Source organism: Fundulus heteroclitus, chromosome 13 (genome assembly GCF_011125445.2).
Source record: "Fundulus heteroclitus isolate FHET01 chromosome 13, MU-UCD_Fhet_4.1, whole genome shotgun sequence".
NCBI lineage: Eukaryota > Metazoa > Chordata > Actinopteri > Cyprinodontiformes > Fundulidae > Fundulus > Fundulus heteroclitus.
In genome coordinates this window covers 3,504,582-3,529,599 of record NC_046373.1, presented here as the reverse complement: position 1 = coordinate 3,529,599, position 25,018 = coordinate 3,504,582, and the positions used below count along the sequence as shown (strand labels likewise).

Below are 25,018 nucleotides of genomic sequence, written 5' to 3'. Positions count from 1 at the left end.
GCTTGATGGTCGTCTGCATCCTAAGATGCTGATTAAGGTCTTGTTTCTTAGCCCAGATGCATTTTTTTTCTTCTTTGCTTGTCTCGTTTTAAAATGCTCACACAATACACTGGCATTGTGAAAAGTGTACTGTAGATAAGAAACGGACAGAAAAAGAGGGAGGAAAGCAACAAAATACACCCACATTTTAAAATCCCAGCACTTTTTTTTTTTTAATAATCACCTGGACTAGATGATTAGCCTTAATAAGAATACAAATGTTAGCTTTTAAAATATATATACACACATTGGGTACACTGTAGAATGCTATTCCAAATCATACATGAAAAGACACCCATGACAAATTTCATATGCGATGCAAACAAAATCCTCCCATCCACATTATTTTATTTTTAACAAACCTGATTAATCAATTAATTAATCAACTACACCGAATCAGCAGCATGCATGTCATGACTGTAGCTTTTACTCTTGCTGAACCAAATCAACTACTAAATATTTTTTTGCATCTGGGTCTTTCTATGCAGCAGATCTGATTAAAAAAAAAAAGAATTTCCTTTTAATTAAGAACACCTAGGCAAATTTGATAAAAAACAAAAACGAATTAATGTCCCATGACTTCCATCCATCAACGTGTGACCTGTGTCTCCAGGACCTTGTTAGTCACCAAAGAACAAAGTGATACCAAATTTGTTTTTCACATTTTTTTTTATTTTCCTTAGAAATTTGCAACATGTAAGAAATACAGAATCAACTCCATTCCAAAGCTCATTCATTTGCATGCTGTAAATATATATTTATATAGTGAATAACAATTGACCTATAACACATTTTATGTTAACATTTCCCCCAAACTGCATTCCTTTTATTCCATAAAACAGTATGAAGAACAATTTAGACACCTAATATAAATAAACGGTCGCTTCCAAACTATTGCCTGCCACTGTGTATTAGCATACTGATATAAATTTTACTGAAAATAACACAAAATTTTAGCCCTGAGAAAGGTCAAGATACTGGTTGTTGCAGCTCTGACAGAACAGTGTAGTCTGATCTGACATTTTGCCAGTGCTCTGTGAAAAAAGCTTTAATTAACATTTGCACCGCTCACCTTATGCATACGATTACCGACCGGTTCCAGCGTGAGGTCCAGCAAGGTCAAAATAAATTCGGAGGCTTTTTTCAGTCACATCATCCACATCGCTTATACGACTTTTTAGTTATATTTCTTGAATGTCATGTATAAAGATTTGAAATCATAAAAACCAAAAAATAAAAAAGTTTTTTAGTTTTTTTCCAGAGTGTCCCCCATGGCGTTTCCTAAACTGCACTTTGAAAGGCAACAAGAATGCTTAATCTGCATAAACAATGATGGTGCAACAATTACTTAAAAAACAGCTTAAAAATCACTCATTAGTGGTAGTTGGGATTTTATGTGAGTTTCTGGGAATTTCTCTTGATACTATTGAGCTTGTAGAAAAGTAAAGAGCTCCTCAGAAAAGCAAAGGCTAACGGTGTATCAGCCAGACCCCCATTCTACCTAGTTTCAGCAATTTAAAATATTATATAAATTGAATATGTTTATATCCATTGTACCTAAATCTATATTAGTCGCTGTTAACACAATTAAAGCCTTCTACAAGCAGTATTTGCCATAGAATAGTAATAGTTTTGACTTGCCTGGCTCTCTCAAATATCTTCCATTTGTTTATCATAAGTGATACATTGGGGTCATGATCACAATCAAAAAGATCGAACTGAATGCATATATTCAACAAAAACAAAAAAAAAGTAGCATTTTTGCTCATGGGTAGAATTAGATTTTTATGGAAAGTTCAAACTTTAACAAAGAGGACGAGGTTTCAGGAGTAGCTTTACATTGAATCGTACTGAAATGATACATTTGGCATTATTTGGTTGAATAGCCTCACTTTCACAACACATTGTCAGGATAGCTGCTGTTTTCTTAGCTTCTCTGTCTCTCCCCTAAGCTCCTTGACGCTGTCGGCTGCATCGGTCACCTTTTCTCTGCCGACAGTGGATTAAATGTTAGTATTGGGTTGTCATTTGTGGAGCAGTGTGGGACATGGTGTTTTTTTTTTTTTTTGTGCTCTTTCAGGTCTTATAGACGTTTGAAAATGACCCGTGCAGATCACCCGATGAGACGGCACTCAGCAAACATGACTTTTGCACACCAAGGTTATCCGGCTTATGAAACAGCCGTAAACAAACTTGTGAAAGGGTAGACATTTAATGACCTCTAACATTGAGTCCTGGTCAATGCCTTATCATTTACAGTTTTAGCTTGAAATCAGCTAAAATGTTGGTTCCGACTTTTGAGCAGTTAGCTTATCAGCTCTCTAAGGATTTATTTAGTTTTTTTTAAAACAAACTCGCAGTGATATGAAATCTGTCCACTGCAGGTAAGGGAATTATCACTAATAACTTCACTGAACTTCATCCAAACTATCCCTGCCTTACAGCTCTTCCTGCATGTAGGATTACAGAAGGATGGCGGGTCCTGATTTTCTGGGTTAGAAATCCTACACTCTTGTTTTTTTTCCCAGCAGAATTGATAATTATTGTACGTCTGAATAAACACTTTCTAAAATTTAAAAGGTTAACCATGTTTCGGGTACATTAAACTTTCTGTGTTTTATCGGTGGTGAGACTGGGGAGCTGTAGACAAGTAAGAGGCCTTGTGTATGTGCACTGCACCTGCTAAAACTGAACCTTTTCCAACAGGACTGGTGCTGCAGACTGAGGGGTGTTTAGCATTCAGTCTGACACGCACACACTCAAAGAACCTCCTCATAGCCACTGCTTGTTTCTACATTCGTTACCTATGAAGCTTCTTTTAATAATCCTCGAGATGTTTATTTGACATTGTCGGTGAGCAGGTCCTTGAGCGATGCCATCAAAAATACATTAGGTGCACTAGGGTTATTTTATGTGGAGCTGGAGCTCAAATTTACTCTGTCAGTAGGCTGTTGTTGATCTTGTTCTAAAATCCCGAGGGCCATTCGTGTCTAAACGTGCATGACAATAATACATGAGAGCCCGGGTAAGACTATGGTCACATTAAGAATATTTTGTCGACATAAATTTGTCAAGAAAAAGAAAAACACGAAGGCTGTGAATGATGAGCTGTACACAAAAGGCCAGTGTGTGAATTGTGTTCTCAGTTGTTTTTTGAGCACATAGGTTTAGGAAATCACATTAACACAAAAGGCCCCATTCAACTACTGTTTGAAAAGAGGACTATGATGCACAAACACCAGCAATATGTTATTTTTCTTATTTACTTCATTCTTTGCAGGAATAAAAAAAAAAAAACTCTTGTTCTCAAAATATTTCTAAAGTCTTAAATCAAAAGAGCGGACTCATTCATGGCTGGATTTGACCGTCTGACATCACTCTTGCTCCTGCTCGGCGTCCATGCACGTCTCCCAGGGATTCCTGGGCATCTGAGGCATTGAGAGGACGAGGAGCGCGATGCCAGCGAGAAAGAGGAGGACAAAGCCAGAGCAGGCACAAGCGAAGGACCAGGCGTAGTAGTACTCGATCCAAATAGTGTCCTCGCTCTCAATCATGCGTTTCACCGACTGACGCATCACCTCCAGTGAGGTGAAAGCGCAGATACCTGAAGGAGGAGGTATATCAGTGAGCAGGCCCGCAGAGTCATCTGGGTAAATGTTTATTGGGTTTTTCATCTCAGAGTGCGAAACTGCAGGAAAATTAGAAGATTTGCCTATGAGCTGAACCAACCTGCAAATGCGAAGAACATTCCTGCAGGTTTGAGGAGGTAGTCTCTTCCTTTGCCTTTCCCAGTGCATGATCCCAGCAGACACAGGGATCCGAGGATCATGAAAGCCAGACTGAAAATGGAGATGGCAGCAGCTGAAATGTTGTACTCTGGGGGGGAAAAAAGCATAAAAAGAAGTAAAGAAAGAGAAGAAGAAAAAAATCACCTGTTGTATTCCTGAACTATCCCACATAGTGGCAGTTCTTTAGATTTGTTTATACATTCCTTGGCTCTCGTCCAAGGGTGGCATGGCTGAAAATATCAACCACCTGTGCTGTGCACACACCTATGGTATGTGTATATATATATATATATATATAAATATATATATATATATATATGTATGTATATATATATATATGTATATAGGGCCTCTGTAACACTTTTTGTGGGGTCAGAATGTGGTTCAGTCAGCAGTCGTGTGCTCCATTTTGTGTAGGGTGGCAGAAGGAGATGCTGGCCCACCATCCATGCAAGACTTGCCTTTGATTCCACGTGTACTTGCACATTTTTGTCATGACAGACTGTGTCATTTAGTTAATCAGCATATTTCAGCATCACAGAAGAAGATGCTTCCTTGGCAACAGTGGCGACACTTGGCAGAGTTGTTTCGTTGTTAATTATCCTTTTTTTACGGGATTTGTTGACTGTAAACTGAAACCACGTATAGACTTTCGCCAAGTCCCAAAGGCAACAGTCATGATTATCACAAATGTATCAATATAAATGTGCTTTGCTTTATGTTTGTAGCTTGCATGTGTGTAATGGCAAGAGCAGCTGGTTTGTGTTTTTGCAGTGGTGGCTATGATCAGAAGCTTTTGATCTGCCGCCTGTGAACCATGCCATTAGGGGAGGCACTCCTTTGGGGGGTGAGGGGGGGGGGGGTTGAGAGCCTTCATCCTTTGCTGGCAGGGGAGGATGGGCCACACCCTGAACTCTCTGGGCTTTGAAGTGCTGCATCTCTGCAAAGCTTTGGCATGCAACTACAGTAAATGCCTGAGCAGACTTTAGGTTGTTGTTGTCCTTTCTGTCAAAGGTATGCTTATAAAACACTTTAATTTAGGTGTGCCATAGGCCAACATTACTTTGAGAACACTGGAGACTAAGCTGAGAAGCTTGCATCAAATTATCTATATATCTTCAGCAATGCTAATGTTGAAAACTACTTTGATAACTCACAACATCAGTGTTTTGCCAATATGGCTGCTACGTGTTAAATGTTAATGGAAGTTTTAAGCCACTCCTTTTCTAACTTCCTGCAGCAGCTAGCTCTGCTTCAGCGTGAAGATTATTTCTGAAAAAAAAAGTGTTCATTTTATGCTGCTTGATTGCATTTTTCAAAGTGTGTCTGTCTGTGAGTCAGCAAGGAGCTAAAGAAACATACACCCAAACAGAGGTGACAGTAACTAGTTCCATTTACTGGAGTAACATCTTAAACAGCATGCACCTTTAGGAGAAGTTTTACCACACTGTACTTGTTACTTTTACTTGAGTAATATTATTAATGACTGTAGTATCAATGAGGTTCACTTTTGTTTGTACAGGTTCAGTTGCCTACGATGACCCACTGAGCCCTGTTTTTTTTATTTTAGTGTTTTTTTTATTTTTAGTGTGTAGGTGGTTGAAAACTATCACATATGGAAAAGGGGCCGGAGGCTCCGGCACACTTTTAAAAGGTGAAGGAAGTTTCTGCCGTCATTTCCAAATGTTCTTGGCACAATCTTAACATGCAGGTCATCTTCAAAGGATTTTCACGTTGACCAAAATCCGCTCGAAGCTGACCCAAACTCTCCGAGGTTTAAACTATTCTTCCGGCAGTGTGTTCTTGAAGTCAGACACTGATTTTGGGAGGAACGTCCTGGATGCCCTCTTTTATTCCAATTACACAGTTCAACAACATTCAACTCTTCTATTTAGAAAAAAAACCCAGTTGATTTATTTATTAGAATTTATTCTATTGACCTACATTTGTTTCTGCATATAGTTAAGGTTTAATTTATTGTGATATGTGTAGAAATGATATAGGTGTGTAAAAGATATTTCTTTTATAAGCCTCAGTGAAGGAAATAAACTTAAAGAAAATAGAGCTTAATACATTCCATTCAGAGTTCAAGCATTGTTGCACAAAGAATGGAGGAGCTGCAGCTTGTTACCTAGAGCTTACACATTAGAGGTGTCATTAATTAAATGATTTGTGTAAAACTGTTTTGCGGTGGTTCTGACACAAGCTGCATGGACAGGCATGTCTCTGCCGGCGTTGCATCTACTGTGTTCATTCAACCCAACGGCTCAGTCAAGAGTGCAAAATGCTGCATGGATCCTGCTTCAGCTCGCCAATTATTCCAGCAAACTCACAACCACTTAAGGGCCAGTCATGTGTACCAGGGACACCCACGGATGCTTGCATTAGCATGTGGGGGTTCAGGGTTGCAGGAGTGTGTGTGACTTCACGCACGTTTCTCTTAACCCCGATGATTGCGTGGGAGTGTGACAGGGCTCCACGCGCAGCCCGATCCAAATCAGAATCAGAATAAGACATACTTTGATTCTGAAATGCACAGCTCGGCAGGGGCCTTGTTCTGATAGTGAGCAGGGTAATTAACATGTGGGCTGGACCATACCCAGAGAGAAATTAAAGTTTAGAAAATAATCGTCCTAAGTCTATTTGGTATTTTGGTTAATGTGTGAATGTAGAGGTACTTCCAAAAACTTAAACTATCCCTGAGAAGTAAATTTTATTCAGCAATTTGGTATGAAAATTGTGAGACCGAGGGGCTGCACAGTGGCACATTTGGTAGCACTGTTGCCTTGTAGAAAGAAGTTCCTTGGGTCTTTCTGGGTGGTGTTTGCATGTTTTCTCCACGCATGGGTTCTCTCCAGGTGCTTTGGCTTCCTCCCACAGTCCAAACACATGACTTTTAGGTTCATTGGTTGCTCTAAAAGGCCCTTGGGTGTGAGTGTGGTGTGTGTGCATGGTTGTTTGTCCCGATTGTCTCTATGCCGCCCTGTGACGGACTGGCAACCTGTCCAGGGTGTGCGCCGCCTCTTGCCCAGCGACTGCTGGAGATAGGTTCCAGCACCCCTCTCCATACAGAAAGAACCAGACCGTGACCTTTTGGCTGCAGGGCATCAGTGCTACCAACCGCGCCACCATGCAGCCTCCACTAAAAGTAAATAAAAACCAAAGGTTTTGCCCCTTTGGAAATGTTGATTATTGTGTAAGTCAAATGAAACATATATTTAACACGCACATTTTTTTGTTTTTAATGGAAATATATGTAGTAATTATATATACAGCTATAAAAAAGTGCACAAGCATCAGGGAAAACTGTTGCCTCGAGAAGTTTACTCAGAAAAGCTAATTCAAGAGTTTGGGGGAGAGTCACATAATGTGGACTGTGGCTGGAGTCGGTGTTTAAACATCCACCACAGACAGACGGATCCGGGGTATGTGCCTCCAACTGTTGAACTCCTTTTGTTTTTCCACTCCTGAACCATCAATCAGAAAGTTGTGTTGACGCTGATACCATTTTCCAGCAGGACTTGGTACATTTGTACCCTGCCAAAAAAAACAGCGCCAAATATAAAGAGCACCTGCATGACCTGAAGAACCGAGTTGGTTCTTGTCACCCAAGATGGAACAGATTCACAAAGCAAATCATGTTTTTTTTTTTCTTTTGCATCAATGTTTTGACCGGATGGTAAGGAATTTCCTTTCAAAAGGAGAACACGTAGAGAACAACCTACCTTTTTGTGTTTTGTATTCAAAAATCTCAGCATCTTGACCTGGATTGAAGTGCCTGAAGTAAGTGCAGTTTTCCTCTGTGAAAAAAAAGAGAAAAACTGATTTTAAAGTCCTGCACGATGTGACAGCTCTAAAATATATTTAGAGAAAGTGTATGTTCACCTTATAGACACGTTAAATTAAAATGATTAGAGTGAGGCTTTCTGCTTACAGATAAATCAGAATCTAATTAAAAAAAAAAACTTCACTGCTGTACTGTTTTTTTAAAATGGAGCCCCTGTTCACAACAATAAAAGCACACTAATTGATAAACAAAATGTTTGATGTGTTATAAAATGAAACACAAAACAGTTGTTTTTAAAAACTGAAATATGCAAGGAAAAATCAGCACTTCAGAATAAGTAAGCCAAATAAAAATCTTGCAGCTGGGATAGTTAAAAGATTTTACATACCCGAGTATAATGATTGAAACTAATGATAAGGTCATGTTTCTTTGTGTTTGAGATTTTTTTAAATGCATTTCACGTAAACAACAGGAAGGACGTACTTTAAAAAAATGGTGTTACAAGCAGTTCATAGTAAGCTGTTGCTTTGAATTTAAATCATTTATTTTTTTCATCAGAAAACACAATAAATGCAGCTGAATATTCTCCCAATCGACATCCTCTTCCTCTGCTGCGCCACCGAACCTTTTCGCACGTCCGCTGAAGTCCTGCTCCACATCTTTTTTACACCACTTTCTGAACTCCTCCTGCCGCTGAACACCTTGTGAATGTCGGGCTTCTCTCGAAACACTTCACACCGTCACAGATCTGTCACATTTAAGCTCTAAAAGCATCTTAAGATCGACACCCTCCAGATAATATTAACACCGCAATCGGTTGGCGTTCAGAAAACACGCTCTGCTTTGTGCAGTTTGACGCACAACCTAACTGCGGTCACGGCACAAATCACAGTTACATTTTTCTCCAGAAGATGAGGCGATAAACCTTTGGGATCTGTTGGAATAAAGCTCAGATTCTTCATGTGCTCATGGTAGAGGTTTGGTAGAGGAAATGTTCTTTGACGTTGTGCCAAGTCTATAAAATATCGAATCCAGTTTAGAAACAGACTAGAATTACCGTCTAACACTGAAAACGGTTTGCTCATGCCGCACACTTTACAAGTATGTGACGGGAGCCCAGGGCAGTTATCACAAATCCTCATACCGTACAAGTTATATGATGTCTTACCTCAGATAAAAATTAACACCTTGAAATATCATGCATGCCGGGATTGAAAGAGCTAAATCTCTGTCAAAGTTAAAAAGAAATCAGAACTCATACTTAGTAAGAAGCAAACGTTGTTGTGTGGAAATATTTCCCATGCTGTAAAAATATTTATATGTTAGAATAAGGTACAATCTGCCATGTTCCTGAAATGAAACAACACAACATTAATAAGCATATACTATCTTATTTGTACAGGACAAACAAAGAAAGAATCAGATGTTCAATTTTTACTAAACCCTGCCTCTGAGGCCGATGGCTTTCAGCGTCACGTACCTGCATGCAAACAAAGATGTGTTTTTTTATGAATGAGGACAGGGACTGGCCATAAAGAGAAAGAAGACGGGTAGGTAGTTACTAAGCAACAAACCCCACTGTTTTCACTGTTGACGGCACATAAGAGGGACAATAGAGGCTTGTCAGTGAGTTATACCTCTGAGTCAAACCTGACAGAAAAATGAAAGGCTGGGAAACGGCTTCGAAATCACCAAACACTCAGAAAATGTATTTTCTTTTTCCTGTCATGAAAAGGGTATCAAAGTCGCTGGTTGAACAGACAACAAAGTTAATGTTTCTTTTTTTTTTTTTTTTTTGGTTTCTTTTCTGGCCATCGGTTTAACAAACATTGCATGTCAAGGATGTTTTTTTTTTTCATGACATGAAAACATGCAGGAAAACTTCTAAGATTTAACAACTCCTCTTAGTTTGACCAAATTTCATTTCCAAAGACTCTTTCCTCCGCAGCCAGCTTCGGCCGGGCCAGCTGGGTGCAATGAATTAGCCAATATGGAGCCTTTATATAGCTGTTATTGTGACTTTCTCAAAAATAACAAGCTGATTTCCTCAAATACCAATAATTATTATGAAACTGCTGGATGCACCTCGTTGCTGACATGGAAACAACCATTATTCCTAAGGTCGCAGGTGATATGCTGCATCTGTACAATTCCATAAAGGAAGTCCATTATGGTAACATATACCTTATTTTCCTTGTCAGCTTGTTGCCATAGTAACCCAAAAGTCTACTTCGGATTGGCTGATGAGTCCCTGGTGACGACTCCTCTCCAGGAAGCCGGCACAGCTGAGACGCTGCGCTCTGTTCAGAGCCAGGGCGAGTCAGGAGCAGCACATAAAAGCCCTGTTTGGACTGCGGTGGTGTAAAACGTTTGCTTACATTGTGTTCTATGCTATACTTTGCGTTTGTTTTTCACGTCTTTCATTTCTGCCCTGCGATTGACTGGTGACCTGTCCAGGGTGAACCCCGTCTCTCACCCATTGACAGCTGGAGATAGGCACCAGTACCCCTCGCGACCCCATAAGGGATAGACGTGTTGGAATATGGATGGATGGATGGACGTCTTTCATTTCGATAAGAGTATGATCCCTTCGTATCGTTTTTTTTTTTCAGGAAGTTGTACCTGGTTTTACATCAGAAGTGATATTACATATATAAACCCTAAGCGAAAGGGACCACCGCTGCAGTCCTATTTTAAAGTTACCCCAGTGGCCGACAGAAGCACTGCTGTCCTCCGTGCGGATGCCTCTTTTAGCTGAAGAGGTGACGTAACCCCCAGGAATCCCCATGTTTGCGGGCATGCAGCCTGTTCCATGATCTACCAAAACGACAGCAGATCTCAAACTCTGATAGGCACCTTCTGCTTGTCCTCAGCAGATTCTGAGGCGGTTGCTGGCAGATTCCCTGGTGGGTCATAATCTTCACATTTTGACCTTGATCCCCAAAAGTAACTTTCCTAGCAGCTTGTGAGAGACTATTCGTCTTTTAACACACTTTTCTAATTCTTACTCTGATTTATTATTCTAACTTTAAAACACATTTTAATTACCTCCCGTGCATTGTGAAATATTTTCTCTTCATATATATATTTTTTTATTAGTTGCGGTTAGTCGGTTGCTGGTATACGTTTAGTCGAGTCATTGCAAACTAGACTTCTGGTTATTAGTTTACGCTAGCCGAAGTGTTACATTTTCCATGCTGCGCTCACAGCAACACTGATTTTAAAAACTACTTCTGAGCACACGCGTTGCTCTGCTTATTTGCCTAAATATTAGCCACATTAAAAGAATAAACAAATAAATTAAAAATGCTTGAACCTAAACAGAAATGTAATGGGGTCATGTGAGTTTAAAATTTTTACTCTTCTTATGCCCTAAAGCAGCAAGCTGTGCTTCACTGCTGATGCTTGTTTGTTCATAAACAAGAACAAGGACAGATCTGCAGATCTGCATATATTGCAAATATTCAATCTCCCTTGTACTTTATAATAGTGGCACAACCAACATTATGTTGGCAATTTTGTTTTTAAAAATGCAGAGTTCCTTTCTACCACCTGTAAAAGGTGCAGGTTTAGGTTTATCTGTTTTATGGGGTAGTGGTGATCCTAACAGTTGGACCGCTACCGCAAGCAACTTTTTTAAAGCATTTTTGTTAGCAAACACAGTATAATTTGCTCCTAACGTTCTGTTAACTTGCTATCCTACAGCTGCCAGAAGGTCCCAGTAAACATTTACATACGGGGCCGACAAAAGACGGAGATGCCTTGAACAATGGGCCCCAGATAAGACTGTTTATGTATTTTGAGGATTATACAGATTATTAATGACCCCATGTTAATTGCCAGTACAGATGTGATGTAGGGACAGTTCTCGGTAATAATGAGTCCCATACGTGTCCTTGAAGTGTGTAACACCCCTTCGAGACTGAGCTATGACTTACATGGTGCCAAAATGCTTGTAGTTGTAGTTATTCAACCCCATAGGTCCAAACACAAAGAGGTCTACTTAAAGCCCAGATCCACTGAGCACTTCACATGCAGTCTTCACAAAGTCCCTATGGGGCTCACATGGACATGGGAAGCAGCCATGTTGAAGACCCCCACTCCCTACCATCCTAACATATCATTACCTGTTCCAAGCCTCGTTGTCCCCATCTTACATTTTTTCTACATACTATTGTAAATATGAAGACAGCCATTTTTATAAAAAACATGAATCTATTATTATATGTGGACATGTGTTGGCCTCTCAGTAACACGCTAAAGTTGTGTCCCTTTTTTTTTACTGGCCCTTGTCCCCTTGACATGTTGTGTAACGCCTTTCTTGTTCTAAATAAGGAAGTCTGTCATGTTTCCAAGCATCAGGTGAGAACGTCGCTTTAACAACATCTCTGCACACTGTCATGTCACTGTACTCTCTTGTTTTGATGCATGCTGTCGGTTCACTCTGTTGCAAGAAGACACGTTAGAACCGATAAAATGAGATCGGAGACTCTTATGCAACTTTAGCAAGTCCTAAAATAACTGCATTTAGTTCATGTCTGCTTTTACAAACATGAACGCCCCCTCGCACGCAAGATGAAGTGTAAAATTTTCCGAACCTCAGCACCACACGCAGGTCGGTGCATGTGTAAACGATACGGCTGGCTTGCTGTCCCCATATTTGATTTGTTGGTAGGGCACTAGAGTGCTTTTAAGAGTAGAATACCATTGAGTCCCCAGCTTTTTTGGACCATGGAGCCTATCCCAGGACAGGAAAGTAACTTTAGTCGGCATGTGGCCTGCAAGGAGACGTGTCACCGTAGTCAGGTCTTTAGGGAAGAGTTTGGTGCAACTGCAGGTCTTAGAGCTATGCCAGAATCTGCCATCAGGCCCTGTCACTCAGAGAAACCACGGGCTTGTGCATGAACACTTGACCCCCATGGCTCTGACCCAGCACAGCTGAGTATTTACACGGCTTATTTTTGTAACCAACTGCAGTGCTAGCTTGGCGTATCATAAAATGAAACGCACGCTTCCGATTTCTGGAGCCTTTTAGGTTATTTATTGTATTGGCCTTCTTACAACACTGTGGCCATGGAGACTCCCAAAGTGTCATCCTACATTTTTATTTTCTTCAAATGCAATAAATAAATGTATAATATCTAATGTTGACTATAAATAACCAGCAGCTTCTCTGAATACTGATTTAACTAGAGATGATAACCAGAGTAGATGGTTCTATGCTTGGATTTGAAGAACCCCAAGACAAACAGAGGACGTCTTAAGTTTATCCTCCATCCTCTCACCATCTGCACTTTGTCAGCATAACCATCCTGAAAAAAAAGGGCAGCCAATACTTTCAAGTTGTGCGTCTCACTGCAGAGGATCTCCTCGCCAAATGTTCGAGTCCTGTTTTTTCTCAGATGTTGACTTCTGTCTGAAGACATGTGTCCAGCCAGTGGGGAAATCCAGATTAACTAATGCGACAGCCACCATATTTTTCTCACTCATATTTTTTTTTATGCCTGTGCTTTTGTTTTTGTTAAAAGTGCATGTTTCATTGTCGTCTATCTGTCTCATTCCAATCACAGCGTAAACCACCCCTTGGACTCTGACCTTTAATCACTAAAGACTATGTGCTCCCCTGCCGATTTCAGCTTTCCAGCTGAATTTTGAGATTTAATCACGGCAACTTTTAGTTTTAGCTAAAATGGAGCATCATTTTCAAAAGAACAAGCTGGTCTATCAAATAAATGTTTTTCTTACATTCCTGCTGGTGAATGGCCTTGTTTGAAAGCCATTTGTAGTACTCTCAAATATTAAACAAAACAAGGAAGTATGAAGGTTAATCATTTTATTCGTTTTTCATAAAAAATTAATGTTTATTACGTCAAAATTCTCACTGAAAAATGCTTTGATCCTGTTTTTCTCCTTCAAGGGTGTTTTTTTTTTTTTACTCCTTGGAAAGATCAAGAATTCATTTTGAGAAAAATTAGCTTTACTGAGACGTTACCAGACTTATTTGAATTTGATAAGCTTGGACACTGTCCGGTTTATCAATTAATATCAGTTATTTAAAGTATTTGCTGCACAGTTAAAGCAGTACAATCAATCAAACTGCCATAATCACAATTTTTATTTTTACCACTGAATGGATATTTTCCAAATCACACATAACTTTTGCAGATAAAAAAAAAACAATAAGCCATAATAATTGTATCTTAATATTGCCGTCCGCAGAGTTCAACATGTGTCTGGGTGGGTCAAGTTATTTAGAAAATTCAGCACGTCTGCACCATTGAGCCCCGCCTCAGGCATTTCATCTGTTCCTGAAGGAGACCCGCAGCGCAAACAGAGTGCCGGCATCCCAACAGCCACCATCGGTACAGAATTATCTGAGTAGTAGGGATTCAGACGGGCGTCTCCAGCCATGTCTCCAAAAGCTGACATAAAAACCTCAGCAGCTGCCCGACACGGTCTGATAAGTTGCTGTTCATCGGTGGATGAGGGCAGGCTGCTTTCTGCTGATGAATACAAGCAGTTTTAAAAACATCTGATGACAGGCATAAACTTTCATGATCTTTAAATTGCTACATCAGAGTTAGAGCCAGACAAAACAACAAAATTTTTCAGATTTATAAACTGTTCGGCAGTGGTCTAAAAATGAAAACGCCACTATCGAGCTGGCTGCTGCTTACAGTATTCAAAAACACACGTCTCCAATTTTCTTTAACAAAGACCCTTTTAGGTAAAGTATAACACAATTCTTTCTGTGTGTTGACCCATACCTTTTACCATTAGGAGTCTAGTATATGTGTCATTGTTTTGCACGGATTAGTCTCTAAGCCCGCCATAAGCCATTCTCAGCAGGTTCTGTGGCAGCTGAGTGGAGAAAACAGTTTAGCTGTTTAAGTGTTAGTGCTTGGTGGTGATCTCTTAATATTCTGTGGCTTATAAGCTATAGTACCTCTGGCTGATTCCTGCAGCGGTTTGGTCTTTACGCACGTTTACCATGGAGAGCTGGTGTGTCTACAAACTTCGATTTATTTTATTGTGATTTTTATTTCAGAGACCAACCAAAATTAACGCATAACTCGGAAATTGATTTTTATTAACACATTTCAACAAAAATAATGATAAAATTAACAGCACAACCAGTGGGGCGAGCATTTCCTTTCTGCCCCTAAGAGTCAATACTAGAATAACCTTTAGCAACAATTACAGGAGCTTACAATAAAAGTTATTTCTATACAATAAAACAACATAAAGACATCCATTTTTTCCCATTACTAAATCTTGTCCTCAACTGGTCCAGCCTCCGTGGTGAAATAAGTATCCCCACAGCATAATTTGTCCACAGCCACGGTTCCTCATACATTTCTTGTGTGAAACTGTGACTAAAACATCTTCTGCTTACTTTCAACAATTATTTCTTCATGCAAAAGGCCAGATTTGTGAAGTGCGCTGCTACTAGTTGTCTTGGCAATATATTATCCCACCTGAGCTGTGGGTCTGTGCAGCTGCTCCCGAGGGACAATGGGCCACTCGGCTGCTTTCTTGATTAAATGCATCCTTGTCCCGCCAGTCAATTTAGGTGGAGCTCTATGTCTGATTTTTCTTCTTCTTTTTTTGGGATAGTGAATTAAACTGCACTCTGGTAAAAGTTCTTCGGGAAATTGTTTTATTGCTTATTAATGTTTCTGAAGTTAAAGCTTCTCTATATTTTTTTTTATCTCTGAGCTGTCTGGTGCGGTCTGTCGCCTTTGTCGCATATTTGTTCACAAATGTTCTCTAACAAACCTCTGAAGTCTTTGCACACGGCGGTGGGCTTTACTTACTAATTAGGTGATTTTTGAAGAAAATTGGTTTCACTGGATTTAATTTTAGTGGTATTACAGGAAAGCGGGTTTGATAGAAACGAGTGCCGTACTTTTCAGACTTTTTTTTTAAGTAAAAAATGAATCACTTTATAATTTGCTGCTGCTTTGTGTTGGCCCATTGAAATGAATGCCCAGTAAATTAAATATAATTGTGTGATTTTAACAGAACAAATTGTAGAAAAACTCAAGGGATGTTGATGCCGCTTCTGCCTAATAAATAAAAAAAAACATCAGATGAAATCAGGTAAAACTGTAATTTAATTTCAGCTGCTGTAGTAGCAGAACAATAAGACATGACATTGAAAGCCTCTTTGGATAAAACAATTTTAGTATTCAGTCTAAAGTTTCTTTTAATTTAACTTTGTTGCAACCAGTAAAACTAAAATTATTAGTAAAATAAAAACAGAATTACATCAATACCAGCAGCAACGAGCACAAAAGCTACTTTTGGTGCTTTCTATATTACAATAACACAGGGCTGTGGAAATAAATGTGCCCTCCAGCATGTTTTTGCTTTCTTTCCCCCTCACACGATGTTTCAGACCAACAAGCAAATTTAAATAGCAGGAAGAAGGTAACACGAGGAAACACAAAAAGCAGTTTTCAAATAATGATTTCCGCTTATTGGGAGGAGAAAACGCTATCCCAAACCAATCTGCCCCCATGTTAAAAAGTAATTGTGCTTGGTTGATAAATCATAAATAAAATGATGTTGTCATGCTAGGGGGTTGTTTGTTCCACATTGGACCGGGGTTGGTTTGGATGGCTCTCCTTCCTCCATAGTTAAAATCAGCATGTAGAAACTGTATGTTGTATTTAGCCAGGTAGTCTTTGTCTAATATTATGTTTGATGACCTGGAAAATCTCCCAGCAACAAAAAGGAAAATAACAGATGAAATCGCTAGAAACACTTTTTCATAGCATCTCAAAAAAAAAAAAAAACAGTGATTGTATTGAAAGTAAAGGAACATCAGCAGAATCACCCTCTAACAAGACAATGCCATGTTCTGCAATATAAAATACAAAAGGTCCATTGTTTGCCCGCACTCTGTTTAAATTCACTTTGACTTGAAGCAAGGTTTTTGTTTTGTGACAAAATATCATTTCAGCATGATCTCATAGGTAAAAGTGACCAAAAACCACAAATACAAAGTGCAGTCTGTGCTCTACTTTAGATACATAATTAAATGGAATTAACCAGGTTAAAGTTTCCAAAATAATCAATGCAAATACACACAGAAAAATAGTTGTGCACATTTAAAGCATGGTGACCGTGATGAGAATATTTTGTAAGGTTATTTTTTTCTTTAAAAAACAAGACTGAAATTGAGTTGTGGTCCTAAAACTTCGCATCAACTGAAGGGGTCTTATTTGCCTGTCTGGGGTTCTGTCTTTCAACTTTAACACATTTTAACAACTTTAAGAGGATTTTGTTTACAAAAACAGTTTAAGCATCGTCAAAGGGTTTGAATAAACCAACTGCAACAGGATCCTTGTTGGATCTCCAGGGGGATTTTAGACAGTCACATGACTTCCTCTGTTAGGACCTCTATTCTTAGTAGCTTCATACTTCATAGCAGAGGCTGTGCCACAAAAAATAATAATTGTGCTTCATGCAGCAAGGATTTCTAGCTAAAATCTCACTCACATCTGCAAAGATCTATCTTTTTTAAGATTTGCTTTGGTTACATGGATGAGTTCTAGCATGTTTTGCCGTTTTTTTTCCCTCTTACCTCCAGGCAGGCTGATTGGTCCACAGCCATGACCCTCCGCAAAGTTTTCCGGGGTGATGTAGATGTGCTTCTTGCACAACCTCCACAGGCCAAAGTGGGCCGCCTCGCAGGTTTCATTGGCCTTCTCCACCAGCGGGCTGAGCACTGCCCAGTGGTCCGTTACCACCGCCGTGAACATGCACGCCATTCCCACCACCAGCACGAAGATGGCAATCTTTATCTTGGTACGCTTGTGCATGTCTCCCGTTGGTGCAAATTCTGGTCGGTTGGAAACCTGCAAGACCCAATGTTTTGCAAAGTGGACCCACTGGTCTGAAACCCGGAGACCTCTTCACCTAAGTGGCAAGCCTAAGAGAAAAAGAAGGCTTTGTCTTTTCTCTCTCCACCCAGGTCTAACGTCTTCTCTCCCGCTGCCGCAAATCTGTGCCTTTGGTTCGAAAGGAAGGGGGCTAGACTCCTCTGTCCTACTTTCATGTCCCTCTTTCCCCCCTCACATTATGCACTGCCGCTCTACTGGCGGGCTGAGTTCAGATAGTCAGCTGTTGAGGCAGATCAGAGAAGTTGATGACCAGACTGTCTGCCATGGTGGGGAATGGGTGTGTTTCTCAGGGTTTGTGTGCTATAAATGACCAGTGAGTCAGGTTGTCAGGCTCTGTGCTTATCCTATTACAGTATCGCCGTGTTGAGATTAGCAACGTGCAATCATAAGTGCATTAACATAACAGTTTCTTGATCTATATTAATGCATGCTGAATTTTAAAGTGGTTGCTTTAGGTAAGCATCAAACCATCTCTCCCTTGTTTTACTTTGACTCTCGCCTCAGTGCTGTCTTTGCGTGGATTTTTCTCTATAAACGTTTCAAAAGGACCAAGCGGCTGTGTTTATAATGAACAGCAGCTAGGATCTAGCTGTAAACAAGTTTCCCTCGTGGAATAAAATATTGTTTTAATTCCTTCCTGTCAGGTTTGTTTCAAAGGCCAGTACACTTAGTAATTAATACCAGCTATTGAGTTAAACACTGAGTCCACAGTGGTAACATAAACCAGGTCTTTCTCTTGAACTTCTGTATCAAAACATGAACTCCTCACCAAGGGCAACAAGATAAAGAGCAAAGAAATTAAGCACAATCAACAAAAAAATAGAAATAAGCTTCTATGGATTTAAAAATGTTATTTATAAGAATGTACCAACCATTGTCTATACCCAGTTTTTCATGAAGGGCAACAGGAGATAAATGCACCATATGTTGCATTGAATCATATCATATCATACACTATTCCATTTTCTCCTTATTAGGTCCTAAAATCAAGGAAAACAGCACCGCTTCCTGCAGCAACCCAGGAAGTACGACCTGCCACGGCAGCAGCTGGTAGTCTTCTTCAGTCTTTTTCGTGCAGGTCCATCACTGTGTGCTTTGGCTCATCCACAAAACAGGTAAAGGTCCAAAAACTACAACCAGCAATTTGGTCTGCAGAGAGGCTCATCAGGGCGGACCTACCTGCATTCAGGACTTGTACAGATCTAGGGTCAGGAAAAGGGAAACAAACACCTCTGTAGACCCCACACACCCTGGACACCAACTGTTTAGCCTTTTACCTTTTAGGTCAGCACTACTGCGCGCTATTTACAAAAACAAGCTGCTACTGACACATTTCCTTCCCCCAGGCTGTCAACCTCATCAACAGTTCTCGGTCAGAGAGCCCAGCTCGATACCATGCACATTTACACCAATCCCACCACGTCTTTAAATATACATACACTTAAACTGTCTTCATTGAGAGCAAAGTAGAACCAAAGTCAGATTATTTGATTGTGTACGCAAATTTGGTTGAAAGCAGTTTGAGAAAAAAACTAAATAGACACTTGCTGCTTCTGTAAGATTTAAGACATTACGATTATAGTCAGGTGCTGCTGATCAGGTAACCTTTTAATCTTTGCCTGATTATCAGACAGAAGATCATTAGTTAATGGGTAATGTGATACTGCTCCCTCAGTTTCAGACATGTGGGTGCAGTTCAGCTGAATTCTTGTACCAGTAATTTAAAGAGATGTCAGAGAGCAAAAGCCAGTCCCCGAGTTACATGATACCCCAGCAGCTGCATTGTTTTTGGTGAGAAACTGGTGGGTGTAGACTATTTGAGTAAATGGCACCTCTTTTTTTGGCCCATTGGGCCTACTGTACCCTATGCAAGTGGCTGGTTGCCTTGGTGACTTGTTGCTCAACATGAACAGGGTTTTTACTGCTCCCTCAGCACCATGGCAAGGGAGAGGAAGTAAACAGCAACTTCTAATTTGGTCAGCATATTATTTTACACCACCATCAAGCAAGCGTTAACAGTGATCTAACCTGCGATCCTATGCAAACAGCATGTATTCACACTTAGACGACCCATTAGTGACACACGTCGACAAAGCATCACTCACATTCCTATTCACACGGCGATGGAGGATGCCATACGTCGACGCCACCGGACCCTCTCACCCCCGCCAGCAGGCAGCAGGTGAAGTGTCTTACCCAGAGACGGTCGGAGCTGGGGATCGAACCGGCAACCCGGCGGTTACAGGACGACCTTCCTGACTCGTGCCAACGTAGGATAATACCAACAAGAAAAGACATCAATATTCTCGGCGGAGGAACTCTTGCTATTCATAAATCTGGGAAAGGTTACAAGGTCAGTTTCCAATAATTTGCAGTAATTCACAAGTGGGAAACAAAAACTGCCAGTCTTTTCCATCGAAAGACCCCAGCAAGTTCACCCACAGGTCAGATCATGCCATCCTCGGAGACACTGCTAAACTCCCCCAAGAGCTACATTCCAGACCCTGCAGCTTGCATGTTACATGATAAATTTCATGACAGCACAATTAGAAGAACACTGAACTGCTTTGACCTCTGATGAAAGGGTTTGCATTATCCCCGTCCCCCCCGCCCAGTGAGTATGTGTGTATATGCACACACATACTCACACACTTACTTAACCCTTTACAGCCTGATGCAAGTAATTTTGAGGAAACTTCACATAAAAAAAAAAAAGAAAATTGCTTTGGTTGCTTTAAAAAAAATAAAATGTCAGGCTTTCAGTTATTTCTTTGTATCGTAATGGATGCGTTAACCAAAAAAATTATTTTCCTCGTCTGCATTTTTATACTGGGTCTGTAAAATATATTCATTTGCATGTTGTAAATTGTATGTTCATAAAAATGCTGACTTTGTTGAAGAGGTAGAGGCCACAGAATTATTTGTATCAAAAATTATGCATTTCAAGTTAGGTCCTGTGTAATAGCTACTCTGAAACTAGCAGAGAAAATATAAAAAAATAAAAGCTGTTTTATGCAGTAATTATACAGCTAATAAGAATTTGAAATTTAAAACCAGTTTTAGGCAACATCCAAAGTAATCTACAAACACAAAGAGCTAACCGTCTTCATATCATAAAGTTCAGGGTTCCTTTTCTATGCACATGATTTTCAGTTTTCTTTCCAAAGATTTTTAAAGTTGATTCAAGCTGAATGATGATGGAATGATGACCATTTTATTAGAGTTTCCTTCACCATGTGTTTGTCTTTGGTGAAAAACTCATCATCATTTCACGTCCAATTACTTATCAAGATTATCTGCCTGTGACATAAACTGAAAAATAGTCCCAAACCATTATTTTCTCACCTCTGACCGTATCTGTTGCTTATGGTGCTGTTTGGGGTGATGTGCAGATATTCCTCCTGCAAACATTCTTTGAATGCGAAAGCATTCAAAGACTTTTCTGATTGGACATTATTTCATTGACTCATCCAGATTTTCCGTAGTTACGCCCGTAACCAGTGCTATCACTATAGCAAATATAGCAGATGTTGAAGGTGTTGAAAGGGCTCTTTGCTTCACACCTGAGATGTTTTTTTTTTTTTGTGTGATACTTTGCTTAGAAAAACATTTTCATAAACCATCAATTAGGACTGATTCTAATCAACACTTTAGCTGTTTTTTCTTTGGCTTTTCATCCATTTTCCAGCTTTTTTTCTTTCTGTGTTGAATTCTTATTCCACTTTTAAGTCCACTTTATTACACGTGTATGTAACTTGATTCAGAGACTTTGGTTTTATTTGATGTGTGAATTATTCGGGTTGTTACAATAGTGTAAAATGAAAGTCAATAGCAATATATTTACAGAGAAACTGTAAGCGATCAAAAATTTAATTCAGGCTTGAAAAAAAACGTCCTGGAAGCTGCTAAGTTTTTATTATTAAATCTCTATTAATAAAACTGTAGAGCAAATAAGGATGCTCTTAGGCTTTTGGGACTTTTAGGTGAGCTGCTTTTTGAAATTTCATCAGGTGCAAAGGGCATGGTTAACAGCAACTCAAATACAATTTGCAGCTTTGATGTAAACATACATTTGCAGCTTTTTAATGTCTTAAATTTCAAAAAGCAGTTTTCTGTGTTGTAGATCAACATTCTTTGGCAGGAAAAATAATTAAATCCATTCCATTTCTTCTTCCATTACACAAGAAAATGTTTTATGAAGTAGAGGAAGAGTGTAAAAACAAGGCCTTGCCTTTTGATTTGGAATCATTTATCGACCTCGGTGAGATCTATGAAAGATGTATAAGACGCCCAAGGGCTTCTTTATTTTGCTGTCAATAATTTTTTTGAAGATTTTCTTATATGCAAACACCTGCACCTTTGGTGTCTGTGTACTAAAGTCTGTCTAAAACTGTTTATATAACTTAGCCTTGTAGGATGTTGACCATGTAAGGTATCAAAACAAATGATGTTTCCACCCTTTTGATAACCCTCCTGTGGGAAATCAGCTCTCTTTGTGATGAGATAAAAATAAAAGAAAACAAGAATTTATTTGATCATTAATCACACTAAGATCTCCTTGGCAATGGTTAACAAAGCTAAAGAAAACAACTAAATCCATTTTACATGATGTCCAAAATGTACCTGATTAAAGATGTAGAGATTAGCAAACATTTGTCTATTTCTAGGGAGTCTAAAGGAAATCGTTTTTTGTTGTTCAATCTGGATGCTGATCTACAACTGCATTTGGAAGGAAATCAAAGTCTTGGAACCACCTGGACCTCACAGCTGTCATCGGCAGAACCGCCACTAACTGATCACCCCGCATGTGGTCCGAAATTGGGCTGTTTTCTTACTCACAGAGCCAACGTTATTTTTTTCTCCTGGTTGGGCTGACGGGGAAAAGGCTGCACAAACACTTGTTGTGTCTGCCAAAACAAAAAGGCACTCTGGCATGCAGGCTCCCCTTTGGATTTAGAGCCAAATCAGACACGAAAGAAAAACTAAATAACACTGAGCACATATTCAAAGTGAACAGAAAAATTAAATGGTACACAGCGCACGCAGACAAACACATTTATCGCAACTGAATCTCTAAAGAGTGATCACTTCTGTCTCCGTCAGCCGAGTAACGCCTCTTGGTTCTGTGTTGCGGAGACACTGGACTAAGACCCCACCACCCCCCCTCCCCCCCATGAGTCTGTGGGAGAGGCTCCATCACAAGGGGGAAGATCAGCCAATCAGAGTAATTTTATACAGCCAATAAAAAGTGGGATTCTATTATTTATTCAGTACCTCATGCCTGAGAGAGGCAGAAAAAAATATGACATAATTATTTCTCTAAATGATGTCATCACTGCACCAACTAAAATGAGAGGTTCAGAGAATGGCGGGGGCTTCTTAACAGTATCCCCCCATCAAAGGTTTAGACAGAAAAAACATCAATCAAGAAATAAAAACTAATTGTCACATTTGTTCTCTCATGAATTTAATGTTTTAATGTCCATTTCGCCAGACAAATTAGTGTGTATGTGTCATTGTAACCTCTTAGTTTTCATGTGACTTTGTGCTCTAATTGATTACTTAAAGTTACTTTCTTGTAGTCTGTAGGAGTGCAAGAAAGTTTAATGTGTTCTGTTCAGGTGCTGCGCAAATATCTTTCTTTTTGGCTCATATTTTCACCCATTCAGTTCTCTCTCTAAAGGTTTTACAACAATCATGCCACAGCATTTGCTGCGTGACTGCTAACCAAAGTCATGGACTCCCAGCTGACTGCTTTCACCAATCTGGCATTCTTATTTCTAGGAGTGATTTTATAGTCCAAGCTGAAGGATGCCGAATGAGTCAAAATTGTATTCATTGTCCTCCAGTATACTACAAAATGTCTGAACAGGGTGGAGTGGAACTGGTCGCGACCTGGAGGGGCCGGGGTGTGATGTGCCTCCTTTAGATTTATAGAGATCACATCAAAACAAGTTGCTCTCAGACGAACCCCAGAACAGGGGTACAATAGGGGGAATGTGGGGGTAAATTGACGGGGAATTCAGACCAAAGCATCGCAGTTCCGCTTTATATAGACTACAACTGAATAATTTTAATCTAAAAAGGAAGAACTGAAAATCATAACATGTCCCCTTTAAGATTCTCCTCATGGGGCAGCTCTCTGTGCCGTGCCCAATCAGTGGTTTTAATGTCATTCTTCATCCAAATATAATTAATTCATCATACCTTACAATCAAAGTCACACCTCTGGCAAAAGGAGCTTGGACTGCACCAACCGAATTAAAAAAGTCCAGTAGCAGCTAACCCTGTTCAAACAAACTGGGGAACATGCCATAAATATGCTTCATGTGTTCCCCCAAACTAAGTGTTTACGACTATGCAGGATCAGCAAGGATAAAAGATTTTATCTTAGAATTGTGACATTAAATTAATATCAGCTCACTCCTGCAAAAGCTCTGAGTTTTTTTTTAACCAACAGAGAGGCACAAGATATACTGTATAACCCTAAATCAAGATTGGTCAGAATTGATGAAAAAATGTCTCTCTCAGAGCAAGGCTTGACCCTGAGTGTTAATCCAGCTGGTAAATGCAGTATCTGGTGTAGAGTGGAGAAGACACCCGGCAAGATATAGTGCCTTTAGTGTCTGACGAGCAGCAGACGAGTCCGGAGGAGATGCGAAGATTTGTTGGTCACTAATGCAAGAGCACAGAGATGAATTATAGAACCTCAAGGAACACACACACACACACACACACACACACACACACACACACACACACACACACACACACACACACACACACACACACACACACCAGGTTTGCACTGTGAGGAAGCAGGGAGCAGCAGGACAAAAGGGAAGACAACCTTCAACTACCAGCTACATTAAAGCTAAACCCGCCTTTGTTCTGGTGTTTTCTAACATATCAGATATTCTGCTGAGTTCTGTGCATCTGTCTGTGCTCCTATTGGTTTTTTCTCTATTTTTTATTTTGGTTTACAGAACTTGCAGTTTATATCTTTCTTTGATTATACTATTCCGTTAGCAGTTAAATGAACATCTGGTCTCCACTAACAGGTTTACATACAATAATTTCATAATCTCAATAAGAGCTATGACCAAGCAAAGCTACTTTAGGAATAAATAGAATTAATCTTTATTATTTACTTATATACATATTGATGTATTTCAGCTTTCATACTCAGAGAATTTTTTCGGATGCAATATTTCACATTCTGCTATTTTAAACCTAACTTGAACTGTCATACTGCTAGTTATTGTTACTTTAACCATATTCTATTTCAGAAACTAGGTATTTGATTTGTTTCTGTGTGTTATATGTGACTTCTGAACCAGTGTCTCCGGCTCATCTGATCTCCTCTCTGTTAATTCCAGTTTACTTTGATTTGGAGCCTTTTTTAACTCTTAGAAATATTCTTACCTTCAACCACAGAAGCGTTTGAAACAGCTCAAGATGAAAACAATTACAAGCCAAATCCTTGAATCCGA

The 25,018-nt window shown here is 39.7% G+C and overlaps 1 protein-coding gene across 1 annotated transcript; it reads right to left on the bottom strand.

The window, feature by feature from the left end:
* Window positions 1-689: 689 nt before the first annotated feature.
* Window positions 690-17,776, bottom strand: LOC105934266 (voltage-dependent calcium channel gamma-1 subunit). The gene is made up of 4 exons (XM_012874171.3): window positions 17,207-17,776; window positions 7,553-7,627; window positions 3,769-3,915; window positions 690-3,643 (listed from the first exon to the last, which is right to left on the bottom strand). The coding sequence occupies exons 1-4, from the start codon at window positions 17,442-17,444 to the stop codon at window positions 3,414-3,416; spliced, it is 690 nt and encodes a 229-aa protein (XP_012729625.1). The 5' UTR covers window positions 17,445-17,776; the 3' UTR covers window positions 690-3,413.
* Window positions 17,777-25,018: the final 7,242 nt, after the last annotated feature.